The sequence below is a fragment of the Haemorhous mexicanus genome, chromosome 13 (genome assembly GCF_027477595.1).
Source record: "Haemorhous mexicanus isolate bHaeMex1 chromosome 13, bHaeMex1.pri, whole genome shotgun sequence".
Classification (NCBI taxonomy): domain Eukaryota; kingdom Metazoa; phylum Chordata; class Aves; order Passeriformes; family Fringillidae; genus Haemorhous; species Haemorhous mexicanus.
In genome coordinates, this window is record NC_082353.1 from 176,265 (window position 1) to 197,673 (window position 21,409).

General features: G+C 39.1%; 1 protein-coding gene across 2 annotated transcripts in view; it reads right to left on the bottom strand.

Annotated features, from left to right (window-relative positions):
- ITGA9 (integrin subunit alpha 9) overlaps window positions 1–21,409 on the bottom strand; it is a 245,290-nt gene that overhangs the window by 120,118 nt on the left and 103,763 nt on the right. For both annotated transcript variants that reach the window (XM_059857962.1, XM_059857961.1), the window contains exon 16: window positions 4,762–4,917. In XM_059857962.1, coding sequence (XP_059713945.1) covers window positions 4,762–4,917 — 156 coding nt within the window. The remainder of the gene's footprint in view (window positions 1–4,761; window positions 4,918–21,409) is intronic.

Here is a 21,409-nt window from a genome sequence, read left to right on the forward strand (position 1 = left end):
GGGCCAATGAAAATCACCATTCTTTATTGAATGCGAGGGGATCATAGTCACCAAGGATGAGGGAAAGGCTGAGGTACCTAACGCCTTCTTTGCATCATTCTTTAACAGTAAGGCTGGTTATCCTCATGGCAACCAGATCCCAAGGGTGGTAGACAGAGACAGGAAGCAGAATTGATCCCCTATAATCCAAAAGGATTCAGAGACATGCTGAGCCACTTGATACTCACAAGTCTATGGGACCAGATGGGATCCATCCTAGGCTGATGAGGAAGCTGTCAGAAGAGCTGCTCTCCATCATTTACCATCAGTCCTGGCTATCTGGGGAGGCCCCAGGTGACTGGAAGCTGGACAATGTGATGCCCATCCATAAGAAGGACAAAAGGAGGATCCAGGAAACTAAAGGCCTGCTAGCCTGATCTCGATGCCTGACATGATTATGGAACTGATCATCTTAAGAGTGATCAAGATGCCAGTTAGGATTTTTCTTTTATATGTTCTTTGCTCATGTATCTGTAGCCTATTGTACTAATAGTTAGTTTTCCCAGTAATTTCCCATGGCCTTTCCCTAGGCAGGAAGACAAAACAAATTCCAGAGCTCCAACCCCCGAGAGGTGCAAAGCCCCAGTGTTATCTTGGTTTTTCCTGTAAACCAAGGCCAAGAACAACTCTTTGAGATACATTTCATAGACTAAGTACAGCTAGTACCAAGGTGGGGCTCCAGAGAAGGGGCTTGACCTGGGAGGAAATCGAATCACACTTGTCCTCCTAATAGGTGCTTTTTATCAATTATTCTAATTTCCTAAAACCTATAAATATGTACTCATCTCTGTGGGGTGGGCTTTTCTGGACATCTTTCCATAACTGCCTCTGAAAACCTTCAAATAAAGATCTGCCCTTATATTACCTCTTTAGTGAAATCATCTTGAGTTTCATTTCCAGCATGTTAGGAAAAAGGCAACTATCACATGGCACATACAGGACAACCAGGGGATTAGGCCCAGCCAACATAGGATTAGGAGGGGCAGGCCCTGCCTAACCAGCCTGATCTCCTTTTATGACCAGGTGACCTACTTGGTGGATGTGGGGAAGGCTGTGGATGTTGTCTACCTGGACTTCAGCAAAGCCTCTGACACCATCTCCCACAGCATTCTCCTGGAGAAGCTGACAGCCCATGGCTTGGACAGGTGCACTCTTTGCTGTGTTAAGAACTAGGTGGATGGCTGGGCCCAGAGAGTGGTGGTGAATAGTCTTATAACCAGTTGGTGGCCAGACACTAGTGGGGTTCCCCAGATCTCCACTAATAGGACCAGTCCTGTTAAATATGGTTATTGATGATCTGGACAAGGGGATCAAATACACCCTCAGTAAGTTTGTGGACAGCACCCAGTTGCGTGCGAGTGTTGATCTGCTAGAGGGTAGGAGAACTCTGCATATAGATCTGCATCGAAGGGTCAAGGCCAATGGTTTGAGGTTTAACAAGACCAATTCTGGGTTCTGCACCTTGGTCACAACAACCCCATGCAATGCTATAGGCTGAGGAAGATTGTAAACCAGACTTTTCCAGCTGAGGAGAACTACAGGGGAATTAATCCATTTCACTGAGTGGAAGACTCTGACTAACACATTGCCACTTGTCAAGCCATCTAAGCCAAATGCAGTCATTTGTCCATTATTTCAGCTGACCAAACTCACTGACAGCAAAAGAGACACCTCTGAAGGGATGACAGGGGGAAGAATATAAATTGCTTTCAGCAATCCCGTTCCAACCAAAGAGAAAACAACTGCAACTAGGCAGGAAAGGTGGCCCATGATCTCTGCAAGAATAAATGCAAAAGATAATTTGGGAGCTTGCCCTGCTAAGGAGAAAGGAGTTTTGTGGCAAGCTATTTCACATGGAACATGGCAATTAGACTGATCCCTGCAGTCTTCCAAGGACTTCCAATATGCCTAGGTACAAGTCAATTGATCTTCAAATGTACCACCTACGCAACTACTGACAGCTGTACTAAGTTACTCAGCTGCACCAGTAAACCAAATTGTCCTTGCTGCCAAGACAGGAGCATCCTAACTCCTGACCAATGCCTAGGAATGCAGTAGTTGGCATAGGTTAAAATCATGCCAAGAACCATTTCAACAGCTTACCAGAATAAAGATGTTATTCCAATGCCAAGAAACGTCATGGGCACAGCTCAGCTTGCAGACCATGACATGACCTGACTCAAAAAGGAATACAGGGATCTCTGTTCTGGAGAAGACACTACTGACAAACCTGGACCAGGCTGTGTGTATGGACACTGCATTTCACCCTGTCCAGATCTGTCATTTCTTTGTTCTCAGTTTGAGACTGAGGTGCACATGCATGTTTTAAAATGCAGAATGGCATTATTTTGCAGCAAACCAAAGATCACTGTTCATAAATCAACTCCATGAAAATCCTTCTATATTCTCTCATTCCTGCCAGCCCAGCTAATTAATTTACTTAACCAGCTTTTCAAACACAAGTATTTCAAAAAACAGACCTCTGATTTAAAAAGGTGAAGTTCATCCAAGAAACATGCAGTCTCATTCACCCAGAAGTGCAACACTGGGCACAAATTTTCATTGCAAGTCAGTGACACAGTAGGAAGAGAAGGTTGTGGACATTTTCTATCTCTTCTTTTAACTAACAAACAGTTTTGGCACTCACAAAGTCCTGGAGACAGTGACACAACTAAATCTACTGAGAATATTTTCCTAAAACAAAGTGGTATCTACATCCACATAGTAGCTGGTGATTTTATTACAGTATTTAGAACAGGCAGAATTCTAGCCTATCCCATTTTGAACTCTAAGATACATTACTGGATACTACTAAGAACTGTATTTGGCAGGATAGCTTTCTCCTTCTTGGTTAACATGTTTTATACAGTGGGTATACAAAAATAAATGTTATAGTACAAACCATTACAAAGAACTAAGCCAAACCCAGTTCTAAACACACAATAATTTCCCTGAAGCAAGAAGACTTACTCGCTTTTTCCTGTGGATGAAGGTAGCAACTGAATTGGGGAGACAACAAAGAGGCTAATGGAAAGTCACTTCTGGATCAGCAAGATCTAGGGCTTTTGAAAACAACACAAAACTAGCTATATTTAAAGACATTAGTATTTACATTAACACTAATTTTGTCTACCTGACCTCACCTGTGTCATATCTTCGGAAAACAGGAAACACTAGAGTCTTGAACTGGACTTCCAAAATGTAAGGTCCTTCATAATCATAAGATTCTTTGAAATGTAAACCCTTTATTATAATGATTTTGGTTCCTACTGTCCCTTTTGGCCTTTTAAAACTATTCTGACTTACAAGATAACAAGACTTCTATGAGGGAGAATGCTACATTTTAGTTTTCCCATTAACTTTGCACCCCAGCACCATGCCTTGAGGCTACTTTATAAGGGCTTTGTCACCATGACTGCAACACTAACTCTGAAGCTCTTGTCACATCCTTGGCTGAAAGGACACTTGCCAGCATACCCAGTGTCAAAATCCTTTTCTTACTAATCTAATTGAACATCTGGAAAACAAATAGAAAGGGATTGTTAAACTGGTTCCCTCCCATCCAAATTGCAAAAGAAAACAAGTCAGAGAAATTCCCAAAGTATTTTTGTTCCTGCTCTATAACCTCAGCATTTAGGTATTTTAACATTGATCTGAGACTCACTTGCAGGGCAAGATGTGATCTTTTGAGTTTAAGCTCACTAATAAAAAATACAAGAAGCTTTGTTCATGCACCAGTCAGGCTTTTAACAGTGTTAAAGTTCTAAAGTTCTTCATAAATCCCCACTATATTGTTGCAACAACACAAAATTCATATACACGATAGCCCCACAATACCCTCTTCATAAAAACAAGTAATTCTTGAATGCATCTTTCATGCATAAATTTATAAAAATAAAGCATACTTGAATAAAAATTCATGCCTCTAAAGGGCAAGGATTATAACCAAATACAGTTCAAAGCCCTTGATTATATAGTGAAGCAAATAAAATGTTTTAGTTATTATTTTTTAAGTAGTATTCAGGGACATTATGAGCAGAATCAGAAAGTAATGCTACAATGATCATGCTATCATATCAATAGAAAATTAATTTGTTAAGGTTAAAAACCCAGATCTAACCATCTAGTCCAGACAGACTTCTCATAGCTAAAAAAAGAGGAGGGGAAGGCAGGGGACAGGAGGGGAAGGGAGGCTAGTGGAGGGGAAATGAAACCATCCTATTTTAGCATGGCACATACAATAAAGAAGGAGCAGATTTTTCTTGCCACATGACTGAATGTGTGAAGTCCTCAAGAAAAGAGGATAGTTCAGTTGGGCAAATTTTTTGTTCTTCTGCCCACTGTTCTCCCCTCAGACAGTTCCCATGTCCCCTTTTGCACTAATAAAGGCTTACCTGGAAAGAAGGCCAGGACCAAGCCTTTCACAAGAACCTCCTACATTAAGGGAAGAACCAGAAGGAGTAGGACCTTTCTCATCTTTCCCTTCCCAGCACAAACACCCTGAAACAAGAAAGTGACCTCACTTTGTGCTGCCCAGTCTCGAAGGCACAAGCCTTTACTACGTCACAGAGCAACACTGAAGTTAGCAATAGTAAAGATTGTACAAGAAGGCTACTGTGTGCAAATGACTAGGAGCTTGGAAATCCAGTTTTAGAGCCATCTCTGCTGTAAGTCCTGTTCAGCTACAGGACTTCTTGAGAACTAATGTAGTCCAAATCTGACCTGATTCCTTTGTGCTATCTTTTGTCCTTTCTTCCAGCGAAGAATGGGCCTCAGAGCAGTTAGTTCCTTGTCCTCTTTTCCTCTTTCTATCGCGTATTCCCCAAGGCTGTATGTTGCTTCAAATACAATTGGAGAGATGACATCCTTGACTCTTTTCTGTACAAGAAGACAAACAAGTATTTCACCAATGCATATAGCCAAGCAAGTTTCTATCTACAACAATTATACATTCAATTAAACAAGATTTATACATTCAATTAAACAAGATTTACATTTAATTAAACATGCAATTAAACCAGATTCAACACTGCAGACAGGTTTCTCTACTTCTTTTATCTTTCTCCAGGTCAAATAGGAATAAGCACATTACAGTGAACAAGTCAGAAGCTTAATTTTTATTTTTTTAACAGTTATTCTTTTGGGATCTACTCTTCAATACACAAAAGCAGTGGAATATTTTGCCCACCTATAAATCAAGTGGTTTTCAATTAAAATATTTTCTTTAAAAACATAGAAAGCAATTAAATAATTCCTGCAAAAGAGAAGATCAAATAATCTTCATCTCTGGGGCTTCAAAATCCTAGACTTTGACTGAGATCACCCTCAGTGAGCTCCACTCATTAAAAGAACAGAAAACTCCATCTTCCCTTGTTGTTTTGCAATATCAGTGAAATGAATGGATGAATAAAGGTACTAATGGGGCTATAAAATAGGATTACAGGGGCAAGAAAATCCATCTTCTGGTGTGTTTCTCAAAGTGAAATTTACAGTTTCCCCCATCTTCAGCACAGCAACAATTTCAGTTTGTAAAAGAACTTTTTCAGTTTCTTTATTTGCGTATTCTAGGCTTCATTCGAGGTGTATAGAATGGTGCCATATTATCTGCCTGATGAGACAAAAGGATCACCTTTTCTCGTTGCTGGAACCCAAGCCATAAAATTCATACCATTTGTCACAACATGCAATGCCTAAATCCAGATTGCCGTGCTAGGACAAATGGCTCATTGTGTTATGTTCAGTCCTGACTTCCAAAATCCAATTTACCACAAAACCTAAGTGCAAATGCTCTACCTTTTCATGGGCAAACATTCCTCTTTAATTTTACTTACTTAAAAACATGTCATTAATTCAGCATAGATGAAATTGAGGCAATAAATAAATCCCATTGGTAAGCACATCAAACCTTCAGATAGGCCAGCTCTCAACTTTGACTTGCACTGGTTAGTGGGTTTCTCTGAACACAGCCTGCCAACCACAAGAAGCAATTGAGATGCAATGCCTTTAAAATTACACCTTCCAGATGTGGGAAACCTGGCTACTAACTGCCTTTCAGACCACCCTGTTTGATCTGTTTCAAGACAATCATTTGCTCTCTCCAATATGTTGACTGTCCACAGATCTCTGAAGCCAAAGATTAGTGGCTAACCAAATTCCCAAATCATTAGTTAGTTGGATGAATAATAGCAAATATCAGGCTGGATGACATTTACCCTCCTGCACCTTCAGCTAGCCCTTAAATTCCCTATCCTAATACGAACATCTGCCAGTACTCTGAAGTTTAGACTGCACATTGCTTGGAGTGACTTGTGCTTTCTTGGTAAAGAGCACTGATCAACAACAAACAAAGCAGTAGTGGTGATAGCTTGACCTCTTTCCAGTCCCAAAAAAAGGACTATGCATGATCTGCAGCACTGTTAATCCTCTCAGCAGAAGAGACACTCATGCCTGCAGCTCCTTTCTCAGCTGTATTCCTTGGGTAGGCATACTGAGACTACTGAATAACAACACTACAACTCACAGAAAATCAAGTGTATTAACTTAAGTAAGGGTTGTTATCACCTATGTGAAGACTTTGTATACAGAGAAACAAGACAGCAACAGTCAAACACAAACCATCAGGCAAATTGCCACCTAATTGAACTGTATGCAACCAATTATGTAAACACAGAACAATAAAAATGTATGCAGTGGGTTAAATTGAAATCCACCTACTATTTTTGTAACTTTATTACTGCAGTATGGTAAGAGAAAGTACTTAATCACTTCTACGTGTTTTAATATGGTTTTGCAGGGATCAGCCCAATGCCCTTTAAAGTCAAAAAGGTAAGTATCCTATTCACTTTGATGAACGTTCGAGTGCATCTTTATTGTTTGCTGGTGTTCTACTTGATTTTAATGGTGAAATTGTGACTTCTCCACCACCACAGCCCTGGGAAATACATTTCACAGACCCATTTATCTTTAAGTAAGGGTAAAATTGTGAATGCTGCCCAGTTATAAATTTTGCCACATGTTCCCTTCTGCTCACAATCCTTCAAAAATGAAGGCAGAGAACAGTCTGTGGCATTTCTTCTCGGTAAGACAGAGACAAGACAATTCAGTCTCACACGTACACAACAGACTGTCTGGGATATGAACACATAAAGAGAATCAATTTCTTTCATTTTCAGTCTACTCAAATGTATTGCTTTCTGTGTTGAATCATATATTGATGACACAGCCTGCAGACAGCTTTTAAGTATTCCTGAGGTCCAAGAAGAAGTCAAGATATTCAATGCAAGTAAGGTTTGAGATAGACTGAAAAATCCTTCAAGTCAAAGAAACTACATTTTTTGTATAAGTTGCATGACCCTGATGAACTGGATTTGTCAAGGGATATGATTTCCACAAGCAGCTTTTATATGTAATCACTGTTTGACACCACAAGGCTGCTTTGCTATGGAAGTAGTATAGGCTAAAGACATTTCTGAGCTCTGAAAAACCAAATCTGGCAAATCATAGCATATGGACAGCACAGCTTCAGTGACTGAAAAAAAGTCTTGAAGGACACTACAATGAGTGTAATATAGTAGGAGTTCCAATTATGAACAGAAACAACTATGCAACTAGGGTTTAGTAAATAACAGCAATAAATACTTAATCTGTACAAACTGGAGTCACTGAACTGGTGCAAGTTTTCACCGTGCCTGAATTGGAAAGCTTACCCTAGCAAATATGATAATAAAGGTTTGCTATTTCCTCTCACAGAACAATAATCTCAAAGAAATTTTTGAATGTTGTGGCAGTAACTGTATATTGCCACATATTCCTTCCTTCTTTTTTTTTTCTCTGATTTAGCAGAGCAGAAGAAAGCAAGAAAGCAAAGCTTATGCCAGATTTATGATTGTATTTCTGTTTTACTTTAGTATCAAAAAGTCTTAAAAAACAGAAAAGTAAGGAAAGACCAATGATCAAACATCACATCCATGATTCTGAACATAATTTTCCACTGATGATGGAGTGTGATAACTTTAAGAAATAATTTTTGTCACTTTTAGTAGACATGAACTAAGGCACATCATGACAACACACAATTATAGAGTCCAACATCCTAAAGGCACACTGCCTTGGCAGGCAGCCATTGCCTTTTACAACCTTAACTTTAGACTACCAAGAGCCCACACACATCAGGAATTCAAGCAAATTTGGCTGGAACAAGACAGAGTTTTAGTCAAGGGATAGGATTTATTCTACTCATGGTGCAAGTGGTTGCCAGACTGGATATCATTTCAGCTTTCTTTTGGCTCAGTTCCACACTAGACTCAGGGGGCTGTACATGAGCTCAATAAATCATCACATTTAATCCCCTTTCTTCAACAAGGTAAAAGTCTCCAACAAGGACTCTAGAGAGTGCAAAATTCCATTTTTAATTATGGCCAATGGGCTGAGAAATAAATTGAGATGTAGATATTGCCCACAATCTACAGCAGGAATAAAGGATGAAACATGGCCCATTAAAAGAATGAATATGAACTAATTTTCAGCAGCATCATCTGAAGAAATACACATAATCATCAGGATGACTTCTACGGTTGCTTGGTGCTTTTGTTCATGTCTTCCTGCAGTTTCTCTTTTCTTTCTCTGTGGGAAAGTTCTCTGACCAGTCCAGCCTTTTTCTACTCTCTCTGACTTAATCCTCAGGATTTTAACTCATGCATGAATTCCAGAGCTTTAACTGAATTCAGCACAGCCTTTCAGTACTTCTGAGAATTAATTTCTGTAGCTAAATGAAAGTAAATTAATTCCAGCACCCATTTTTTAAAACACACAGATTGAAACTTTTAGTCTAAATGTATTTATTTCAGGTGCTAAATAACAAACACTAAAATTAGACTAGGAATTTTTACAGGTTCAAATACACAGAATAAATTTGACAATCCCAATTTAGCAGACAACATATTTATGCTGCAAAATGTAAGACACTATGCTAATGCTAATCCAGCATAGAACTCTAATCAGCTCACAGGTCACTACCACATAAATACTCAACTCAGTGTCAAGAGATAAACGGTTCCCTGACCAGTGATCTCAAATATTACTCAAATTCCCACCAGCCTTCAGAAACAAAAGCCACTACTGCCACAATCTATCAAATGAAATCACTGCTGTAGGTCTTAATAAACATACATCTTAGCTTATGAACCAATAAAATGACAATGCTTGACTTTAACTGTCTTCTCCTGTTATCTCAGTCTCCCTCTCTAAACTGTGAGTCATCCAGGATGCAAGACTTAAAAGCTGTTCAATTCATTAAGACTATTCATTAGACAAACGGGCTTTTAACTTCAAGACAGATTTTCATTCATTTCAAATGAATGAATGTGTACATATCATTCTAGTACCTGAAAATGAATAAGGAGCAACTTAACTTCCTTGCCCTGTTCCTTGCAACACTTACCAACTCCAAGATTAGATACCTTGGTGTTAAATCCCAGTGCAAGTTAATACTTCCAGCCTCCTACTATGCAAAAGAATAACAACCTTTGTCCTCTCAAGAGCTTTCCTGTCCTCTGCTTACTTTGATAAAGATATTCTAGGACTTGTAATAAGTTATTTCAGACTAGCATAATTTTAGAGTTGATGTCTCCTCACTGCAAAGGCATACATAACACGACCATGACAAAATCAGCTACAAAATATCTAGTTTCCATTACATAGAAGTTGGGGGTTCTTTAATACATATCCTTTTTAAAGTTTTAAGCTATTACTGTAGTTAAGAGGAGAAACCTCTTTTCCAGAGAAGAGACAGAACTAATAGTTAACTTGTTTAGTAAAAGCTCCTTTAAGAAGTTACACGTGAACTTTTTGTCAAATTAATAGTATATGAAGGCAATCAGAGGCCTGATGTTTCAATCATACATGATACTGTTTTAAGATCTCGTGACAGCTACAATTCAACAAGTAGGTGAATAGCCTTTGTTGCTAAACTTAACTATTACAAGACTTCTGAAGAATCTCAAAGTTTAGAACAGGTGGGGGAAAAAAAAAAGCAAAGAATTTGTAAGGTGTCACGTGTCATAATGTTATTTGGGGTTATCATTTGAAAGAATGGGAGTGCTTTCTTTATCCTTTTCCTAAATGCTTTACTCCAGCATACAACTGCTTCCATTAGGTCAGCAACTCCTCTTGGCGCACACACCAAAAAGTGAAAAGATGTCCTGGAGAACAGGTGGCTGAAAATCTGCTAGAAGAGTCAATAGGCAGTGGACAGAAAGACTGGATGGCTCTGAAAGATCACAGTAGCAGTGGAAAATATATTTTGATAGATACTTCATTTTAACAATTTTATTTTCCTGAACTAAAGACCTGACAATATGATTCTTATGATTCCTTTTATGCTGTTGTTACAAAAAAGCATTTCATCAACACAGCTTTATAAGAAACAGATGGATATATGAAACAAGGAAACATTCTAGTTAAATCCAGTTTCCTGTAAAAATGTACAGGAAAAAATAGCAACATTGTGCCAGGATTCAAAGTAAGCAGAATCATCCTGAGTAGAAGAGGACAGCTAGATTTGAAAGAAGGTTAACATCAGTGTTTTTACTAACAGTTTATTTAGTAAAGTAGGAGTGATAGAAATGGTCCTTGGAATTCTTGCAAAGAAAACAACATACTATTCAGCATGCCTTCCTGTCTGCATGGATCTGAAAGTGAGAGGCAAAGTACATGAAAAGATTGTTGTTTCATTTACAAACTATTGAAATAAGAACAGACTACTTATGAAATCTAGAGGTATTTACACACAAAAATATAAATCCTTCTTTTGGTAACAGGAAAATAGGTAGAACACAATGGTAATCTGGGAGGAGTGTTGCTGTAGTGGTTTGACCAGGCTGAATACCAGGTGCCCACCAAAGCCACTCTATCACTACCCTTCTTAGCTGGACAGCGGAGTGGGATGATAAAAGGTTAATGAGCTGAGATAAGGACAAGGACATCCAATGATATCCAAGGAAAAGGAGTCACTGATTACCATCATGGGCAAAACAGACTAGACTTGGGTAAATAAACTGAATTTATTTCCAACCAAATTGAGAGAAGGATAATGAGAAATAAAGCAAATTTTAAAAACACATTTTTCCCATCCCTCCCTCCTTCCAAGCTCTACCTCTTCCACCAGAGTTACACAGGGAGATGGGAGAGGGAGGTTATGGTCAATTCATTATGTGTTGTTTCTGCTGCTGCTCAGGTAGAGGAGTCCTTCCCTTGCTCCAGCATGGGGTCCCTCCCATGGGAGACAGCTCTCCATGAACTTCTGCAGCATGAGTCCTTCCCACAGGCTACTGTTCTTCATTAACTGCTCCAAGATGTTTTCCTTCCATGGGGTGCAGTCCTGCAAGAACAGGCTGGACCAGCATGGGTAGCCCACGGAGTCACAAGTCATACCAAGAAACCTGCTTTTCTCTCTATGGTCTGTAGGTCCCTGCCATGAGCCTGCTGTAGTACAAACTGCCCATAGCATCACAACCTTCTTTTGGGCATCTCCTGCTTCAGCATAGGTCTAGTCCATGGGCTGCAGGATGATCTTTGCATCCCTGCGGTCCTTCATGAGATGCAGCTGCACAAGCTGCACAAGCTGCACCATGATCTTCACCAGGTGCTGCAGGGAAATCTCAGCTCCAGTGCCTAAAGCACCTCTTACCCCTCCTTCTCCACTCAACTCAGTGTCTGCTTAGTTGTTGCTGTCTCATATTCTCACTCCTTTCTTCTCTGAGCACAATTACATCTGCTGAGTAACTGGTTTTTTCTTCTTAAATATGTTATCACAGAGGTGCTACCATCATCTCTGATTGGTTTGGCCTTGGCCAGAAGCTGGTCTGTCTTGGAACCAATTGACATTAGCTCTGTTGGACGTGGGGTAAGCTTCCAGTAGCTCCTCATGGAAGAACCCCTGAAGTCCCCATGCCACCAAAACCTGGCCCAATACAGTTGCAATAACATGACCCAAGTCTATTCTTGCACTATTAAGCAGAGGATTTACTAGTCTAATCTTCTTCCAAGCAGAACTTAAAATCAATACAAGTGAAAGGAAAGAGTGTTACAATTGTCTGCTTTGTTATATGAATTTAAAAATGTGAACAGAGCTCATCTGTGATACCAGCTTTTATGTTTAATATCAATTCATATTTCATATCCTAGGTATCTACTAGCAGACTTCTGAAACAAGGACCCATAGGCTGAGCTCTTTTCTTCCCTATGCCATGACTTCTGTACAGATACAAGCTGTGATATCTGAAGAGGGCGAGGGAACCATATTATTCTGGAAGCAATATTTGTTTCTGAAGATGACAAATTCGCATTCACTATTTGTAACACTCTAATCAATAGAATTTATATTATTAACCAAGAAATATTGAGAAGAAGAGTTAAAGGAAACTTATCCATTACATAGCACAAGCATTACGCATGGTGCCAAGGACATTTTCGTAGCCTCTAGTTCTCCTTTTCTGCACATACCTACATATCAGTATGCTAAGAATCACCTCAGTAACACCCTGTCTCCTCTTCCTCCCCACCACTTTTCTCCTCTTCTTTCATTCTCCTCAGATCAGCCAGACAGCATTTTGCTAACACTCTCCCCTCTTCAGTCTCTGAGCCTCTGCTCACAGCTTACACAAAAGCAAAAGGAAAAACAGGAAAGAATCAGTACATCAGTACTTCAGAAACCTTATGGTCATTTTAGTCCATTTACAGCTGAAATCACAAATGAATAGAAAGCTTGCCATTCCTTTCAACAATGGTAAGGCTTTTCTCCTTGTTTCATAGATCATTCAAGAAGAGGCAGGAGCCTCCTACTTAGAAGCCACATCAGCAAATAAAGCTGCCTATCTCTCAGATGGCTGGGCTAGAGGATATTATACAATGACAAAGGGAGACTGTTTATCCCCATGGACAAGAGCAGAATGAACAAGTGTTTCTCAGGGGAACCAAGGAAAAATCAAAACTTTCCCTTCAAGTTCCATGGGCTTTAAAAACAAACAAGGGAAATATTTTCACAAATAAGTGGAAACCAGTTCCTCAGATCAAAGTTGAGAGCTCTACTCTGAAGCTGGAGATGCATTCACAGGGAATAGAAAAAATGGCATTTTACAACAGCAACATTGCATGAACTGCAATAAGGTTTTAACCTAATATGATTAGGTGCAGGTATTACCACTTTACACATCTCCTTTGATTACATGTTCTCCTTTGAGTACTTTTGATTATTTTATACATTATCCAATGGGTCAAGTGTTTATCCTAACAGCAGTACTTTCTTAAATCCCCATCTCTCTGTTCCACAATATATAAAATTTTGTTAACAATACGAATTTGTGGCCTTCATGGAAGACTACTCTAGATGATATATAGTAACTCTAAATGGATAAACAGAATATGCTGTGACATATTGGGACAAGAGAAGAGATTTCAGCAAAGCTGGAAAAGGGCAGAATTAGCCTCTTCCCAACCACAGGCCCTGACAGCTAAATACACACAAATCCTTGGGGAGAGGTCTGAAACAGATTCTAACTAGTGGGAGTCATAAGGAGAAAGTATCAGAAGAAGTGAGGGGTTAGGGAACAATGGGGGCAGGGGGCATTTGGGATTGGCTTATTGTTTTATAATTCGGTTTTCAGGAAGACATAAGAAAAAGTCATTAAAATACATGTTTATCTGCACTGGATATTATCCTGCATTGTAGAGGTGTAAAATAATCTATATCTGTCTAGACTGCCCTCCTTGGGTCTTTGGATCACCTTTGGGTCTTTGGACCCACTTCTTTCCTCCTGATTATAATAATTTCCATGGTACCCTGAGCACAATATAGACATTTTGTGAAGGGCTGTGATACAAAATGACTTCCTCTGTATACAGCAACCCATAAAAAACCAAGAGACAATTCTGTGGAGAAAGACATTTTCTCAGGTCTAAGGTATAAGGTGACTGGAACCAGTTGCATTGTGCCAGAAACACCTCTGACGCTGACCATAGCTGAGGTGCAAAGGGAAAAGAGCCCTTTGTTGCCCTTCAGTTTGAATCTATGTAGCCTAGTAACACTGCCCTTGGGTAACTAAGTTCTCAAAGGCTGAGGGCTCAGCAGCACTAGGATTAGAAGCAGTTTTGGTAACAGCATCAACCACAATAAATATACTCGCCCTAGCTATCAAACTAGGTCAAAAGTGATGTTATTTCATTTTCAGAAGTAAAGTCTTTCTTTAATTTCCTTAATTTTCCTTCTGAATGAACTTTGGAACGTATTTTTCCAGGGTATGTTCATTTTCCAATTGACTGGAATGCAGTGCTGAAGTAAGAGCAGATGAGAGAACTGTAAGCGAATGGGAGGAAAAATACCAGACAGTGCAAGGAGCAACCGCAGAGAGCTGTAAGTGCATCAGAAGCATGGTACTCAGAGCTTAGGAAAGACAAAATGAAGGGGAGATGGAGAAGACAAGGATATCAAGGCTACAGGCCAGGATGAGAGAGCTACAAGCAGCACATACCAAATCCTAAAAATCAACACCAGCAACATCTAAATGCTTTGTCATACTTAAGAAAAATAGCTGTGTAGGGAGCTTCAGTAGTAGACACAGTCAAACAAAAGAATCACAGATCAGAAGTGTTTATCAGATTCCCTGCACAGCTTGCTCAAGCACAAAACTGAGCTTTGCCTTGGCTTGGACACATAACACCAGGAGTGTGTTTTATTCACCAAACACTTCTGTGAGGATAATGAAACAAATGGACATGAAAAAGTTGTGATATTTTGAACTTTATCTCAATTCCTGTATTATTTGTTCAAAAATTGTATATTCACTCCCAGACATGAACCACATTCTGCCATTTTTATCCCACTGGCTGTGGGATTTTGTCATATCTCTGCTTAAGTACTGTTTCAAAAGTCCTATACAGAGAAACTGCCTTCCTATAATTTGTCTCTATCAGCAGAAAAGTCTTAGAAACAAATATTGTGGTACTAATAATACTTTAAATTACCCCCTCTTAAAAATAAATTATCCTAAGAGGTAGTAATAGACTGTATCATTTAGTCTACCTTCTTGTATGTCTCAGACATTACAATTCATTTGTTAATCTTCCACCACATGAAGTAATTTGCTTATCTAGTCTATTTTCCAGGAACACATATAGTTAGGTCCTACAGTAATCCCTCTTGAATTTAAAAGGTCCTGGGTCTGGCTTCTTTAAACATACATGACATCATATTTCAGTCACAGATTTCTGTCATGCCTTTCTCTACTAGATTACAAATAGCTACTTAGGTGCCTCTTGGCCTTCATTAAAATAAAAATGCTGCGATTAGTTAAAATATCTAAGTGAGGCCTTCCCTTGCAACACTTGAACGGGTTTTACAGTTTTTTACAATATCATCTAAACAGGAAGCATCTCATCAGTGAACACACAATTCTACCCCCAGCCAAAGTAACAATCTATACAGAAGAAGACCCACTCCAAAGCACTATTCTCTCTGCATGTATACCCAAAAACCTCACTGCTTCTTTTTGCCAGCTGTCATGCTGAGAAGTCATGTTCAATTGTTGGTCTGCTATGATCCTGAAATCTTTCTCAAGGTCCATGCTTTGCAGAAGACAAGCCTGTCTTAGGGTGATTCATCATGATATTGTATCCCATAATAATCTGTGCCCAAAAATTGTTACTGTATCCTTAAGATGTTATATCCAGGGATGCTATATCCTCATGCACCTGTGTGCGTGGAGACTGCTTGTGCACAGGCATTTGTGTGGTATTTATGCCAGAGACTACTTAATCTTTGCTTAGGCTTTCTTTTTAGTTTTTTTTCCTTGGTTCAGAGAAGCTGCAGTAGCAATCTCTGAGCTACTTTGAGGATGAATTCCACAGCTGCCTGTCTGAAAAAAAAATGGGGGCATTGCCCTGGCAGAAATGAAGCAGAGCTGCCCAGCTGCTTCACCTGCCACACCCATTGTGTTGTGCCTCGAAGCAGGGAGGAGGTCAGTGCTGGACAAGACATCAGGTCTTTGTCTGCTGCTGGAACTGCTGCGAGAAGCTCCTGCCTTCCCAAGACAGAGCTGGTGCAGTCTTGTATCCCATGTCAGGAACAGGTATTTCCAAGACTTTGAGTTTCTCTTTGTTCCAGTGGGTTGGTACCTGGAACGAATTTATATCTAGCGGTTATTCACTTTTTTTTCCCCTCCCTATGGGCATTCTGTTTGTTAATAAACCAGGGCTTTTTCCACTTTCATCTATTAGTATTAATTTCTTATTGGTGGAATAGGATTGTTGGAACCTTAAAGCAGACAGCTCATTCCAGAATGTTTTCCTTTGAATTGTTTCAAACCAACACAAACCCCCTTCTCCCCCTTTGTAGGCAGTATGCAGTCTTTGCTCCTGGATGAGTGATCTCACACTTAAATAGACTAAAATAAACTTTACTTAAGTGGCTCAGCATAGTAGATGCTTCAAAGCACTTTATAAGAAAGTCCCTATCCTCCTTTTTTAACCAAGTATTTTTGTGTTATCTGCAAAATGTGGAAGTAATTTTGTATTTATTTTCAGATTTTTAATAAGTAATTTTAAGCTTTCTACTGATCTCTGTAAAACATAATTAGAAATAACCCACTTAATAACCCTACACTGACATCTCCTTTCTACATCAGTCTGCTGAATATTAACTTTTATATATATAAATTTTGTACAATCTTTTTTAAAATCATTGTTTAAATCATAGTGCTCAAAATGTTAAGTGAAATTACAAGCCCCTAAAATTCTATCATACTCATCGTAACTAACTTCACTGATCAAACTTGTTAATTCATTACTCAGGGTTTGGGCTTTTTTGTTTTTTAAATCAAGCCAGTTTTGTTCCTTGAATTTCTTGAGCATGACATAATTGCATTTCCATTATATTGTTCATATGATGATGTCAATCTAGAGCCCTTTAGATCAGCTTTCCTACCCTTTTTTGGTATATTGACACTTTAAAGCTCTCAATGATTCCTGAAATTTTCCTTGCATTACAAGATTTAGAAAAAGTTTACAATGTGGAGCCAGAGAGCTCTTCAGCAAGTTTTTGGGACTCTTGAGTTTCCAGACCGTTTTAGTCTGTTTATTTCTGGTAAACGGTATTTGACATACCATTGTCCATATTTACAAATGCATTAAAAGCACAGCATAAACTTTGTGAGAAATGAATACATTCTTGTTCTCCTTAACAAAATGTGTAAGTATGTAATGAAGCACTTTTGAATCCCTGCAAAAATTATTTTATTTCCATAATCAAACCATGGGGTAATATTATTGCAACAATTTATTTCATTAATGCATCACAACTTTATTCTGAAGAGGCTATAATCTCAAAGGGAAGACTCTCACACACATTCTGAGGGGACAAAGTACAGCTGCTGTAGCACAAGTTCTAATGGTCTTGTTATAGTAATCATGGAGTAGCTGAGGCAATAGGTCAGTGTCTTAGATTGGAAATGCAAGACGTGGCTGGGGGTGTGTATTCTATTGCCATCTGTTAGAGGTGGGGCAGTTATCTTCTGTCAATGGGGCCACTTGTTAAAACCAGGTGGGGCAGTTTTCTTTATCTCTTCCACAAACCAATCCTCCCTCCAGGAAATCTCTGCTGTTAATGGGCCCTTGAGTCTCACTGCATGACTGATAAAATTACATCATCTCACTGTGATATACGCTGCCCAGGGGGAGGAGCCAAGCATTCCTACATGAATATTATCTGAGGTTTGGAACACCACAGGTAGTCTTTTCCCACTGGATTCCCAGAGAAGCAGCTTTCTTTTCAACTGGATTCACAGAGGAAGACCAGGCCCATCGACACCACCACTGAACCTTCAGAGGAAAACTATACCCTTCTACAGAACCACATCTGTCACTCCAAGAGGAGTGCAGCCACCATTTAATGGGACTGCTACCAACCTCCTGACCAACAGGGTGCTAGGCCTATTCTGACTCGGTCAGTGTTGCTTTGTATTACTGGATTTTTTGTTGTTTTTATATTTTCCTAATAAAGAACTGTTATTCCTACTCCCATATCTTTGCCTGAGGGCCCCTTAATTTCAAAATTGTAATAAATTGGAGGGAGGGGGTTAGCATTTTCTGTTTCAAGGGAGACTCCTGCCTTCCTTAGCAGACACTTGTCTTTTCAAACCAAGACAGTCAGTAATGTTTTATCATCTTAGAGAACAACACAGGGAAGGATGTGAGTTCAGAATGCTTTCTTAAAGCGCACTGCACTTCTTTCTTTCCTTTCCCAAGATAAATGCATGTGTCCAGACAACTACTCTCAGCTTCCTCACAATCCACACTGATTTCAAGTGTGACAGCTGAATTCTCCATAACCTGAAATCATGAAAACAGCTACAATGAGAGCATGAAGACAAATTTATATGCTAGACTTACTGGTATAGTGTGTCTCAATAGACACAGAACATTTTACTAAGAATGGAAAAATGTCCTGTTAAAAGCTCCATACAACACAGTAGATATTTAAATCTAGATGGCAGAAATTATTTACCTCTGCCCACATCCCCAGTACCTCTGAGTTCTTTTTTAAAAAATAACTCAGTCAGGCGAGGAAGAATAAAATGAGTTATCACAAGCAACAGGAAGAAAAGGCTTACTTAGCTCAGTTTTGTTTAAAATGTGGGAGGATTTTTAGGATTTCTTTTTATTTAAAGTGATTGGAATTCTCTTTCCGCAGAAACCTGGTCTTAGCACTACTCATCTGTAAAGAACAGACTTCTCTTAGTATATGACATTTAAAAAGCAAACAAAAAGGAAAAAATACAGCTCATGTTACAGTTGTCAGTATCCACCTTGGGCAAGTTTTTCCAAGGCCTCTGAGAGGAAAACCCTTTTCATTATGTAGAAATAGCCTCAGCTGACTTTTTCATTCCTGTAACTGCCAGTTTGTAGCACGTCATCTCAAAGATCTACCATCACAACTACTTTTTACAAATTGACTACATCTTTTCCTTGGAAATGGCATTAAAAAAAAAAAAACCCTAAACAATGAAAACAACATAAAAATATATTACAAATCATCCAGTGGATCCTAAATTAACAATTGTTCACTGCTAGCAAGTCCCAGCTTGTGGTAGATAAATTAAATATTTTCCTAAAGCTTCAAATCCTGGCATAAGACTGTTACATTTAGTGTTGCTTAACCTTAATGCTTTAGGAAACAGTAACTGAGATATTTGTAGTACACTACATAAACCCAATGTTACCTGCTTTGCAAAGACAAAATTATGTAAAGACTGAAGGTTTGCTAGTTTACTTTCTTGGCTAGTGTAAATGAAAATTGGCTACCCAGAAGAAGCCATGACTACTGTAAAACTCAGAATAACATTTATGAAGGTTTGTTAATCTGCTTCTCTGGAAACCCAAAGAGAGGAAAATTGTCTCATTTTCAAAGAAAATCAGAATTACTCAAAAAGTCCAGAAGCCATTTCTCCTGAAACAAAGGAAAATCTTTCTTTGAAAGAAAGAAAAACCTGCACACCCAATTGATAAAATTATTGCATTGGAGGTGAAGCACAGGTGAACATCACTGCAGCCATGCAGTCCTGAAAAACATTTGTGACATTACATAACCAAGAAAGGGTTACACCTTTTGAAAGTAATTTTTTACACATCCTTCACTTCCTTTCATCTTTAAAATTTGTTTTTAAACCACTTGGTCAAATAAAACATTTTTACAACTCTCTAACTTGATGGGTAGAAATTTATGGAACTCTTCAAATACTGACTCCTGCCATAATGAGTCCTCACATAGGTATCTCAGATGACAACTTTCAACCTCAATACAGTCACGCTGAAACAGTGAGCTAAACAACTAATCAAAACCAGTTTTCTCTGAAAATCCCTGCCTAAATAGGGCCTGCCCATTTCATTCACTGTGTACCTAGAGGTACATCTTTGACATGCAAATCAAATTATTACCCTTCCAACTGACCCTGCATATAGCTATCAAAGTCTACAACTTCCTCATGAGTGAGAGAGAAGGGGCAGACTTTGATGTCTTCTCTGTGATGACCAGTGACAGAACCCAAGAGAATAGCCTGAAGTTGTGTCAGGAGACGTTTGGGTTGGATATTAGAAAAAGGTTCTTCCCCCAAAGGGTGACTGGGCACTGGAACAGGCTTTTCAAGGAAGTGGTCACAGCACCAAGCCTGACAGAGTTCAAGAAGTGTTTAGACAACATTCTTGGCCACATGGTGTCACTCTTGGGGATATCCTGTGCAAGGCCAGGAGTTGGACTCAATGATCCTTGTAGGTTCCTTCCAGCACAGCATATTATGTGTTTCTATGATTATTTTGTTTTCACATGAATACAGATGCAGTTTCCGTGCATAGTTTTCAAAAATCTGCCCCGGTCTGATTATTTCTACACACTTAAATATCCTGTGCTGTGTCCTGAGTTCCACCCCAGCCTTGAGGGACCAGAAAAACCTATAAAAAGCATAACAGTTAAAAAAGGCCCACTTTTCTTTCCATTTACTAGAACTGTAACAAATTCTGCTTCTCTTCTGTGTTTTACATCATACTGTAATACATTAACCCTTTATTACAGAAAAATGAGACCTGAAAGTTTCTGAAAAACCTCTACTCAATTAGCAATAATTTTCAAACTTCAAGTTTAGCCTCACTAGGCTTGCTTTAAAATTGCTTCTTAAACATACATGCACAAATCCCACATACAATTAAAATTATGTTTGTGTCTCTAGACAAACATAACACATGGTCGGAATGTAAGGTATTGCTTAGGAGCTGATTTGGTCAATCCCCAAGGAGAGTAAAATGGTACATTAACAAACAAGCCCCCCAAATGCATGACAACATAAACTTACAGACCATTTGAAAATAATTACATGGGAAGAGAGAATATTCCTAGTCAATGAAAATGAAGGCTGGACATCTTTCTAATTAATAGTCCCAAAACCAAACTATGTTTCACATCTGCCATGAGGCAGGACTAAAATTGCAATCAGGAGCACTTGTTGTCCCATGAAGAGTACACGCACAGTCCCAGTTCTCTGAAAATGGCAGTAACAAAGATCAAAAAGCTATTTTCAAGGTCCTCTGTACAGCACTGCTTGTCCTCAAGCTCCTTTAGCCTATTCTTAAAGGGAACTTCTGTCCTTCCAGCAGTCCTTCTTTGCAACCACTGCTTCTGCCATCTCCTCTGAGCTCAGGTTTCTGTATAACCCAGATCTGTAGACCAATCTCTGTGTCCATCACTGCCACTTAAATAAAATGCAGCAACAATATACAGTGATTTTAAGACGGCAAAATGATATTGCTACCTTCATATACTGTTGGGGGATAA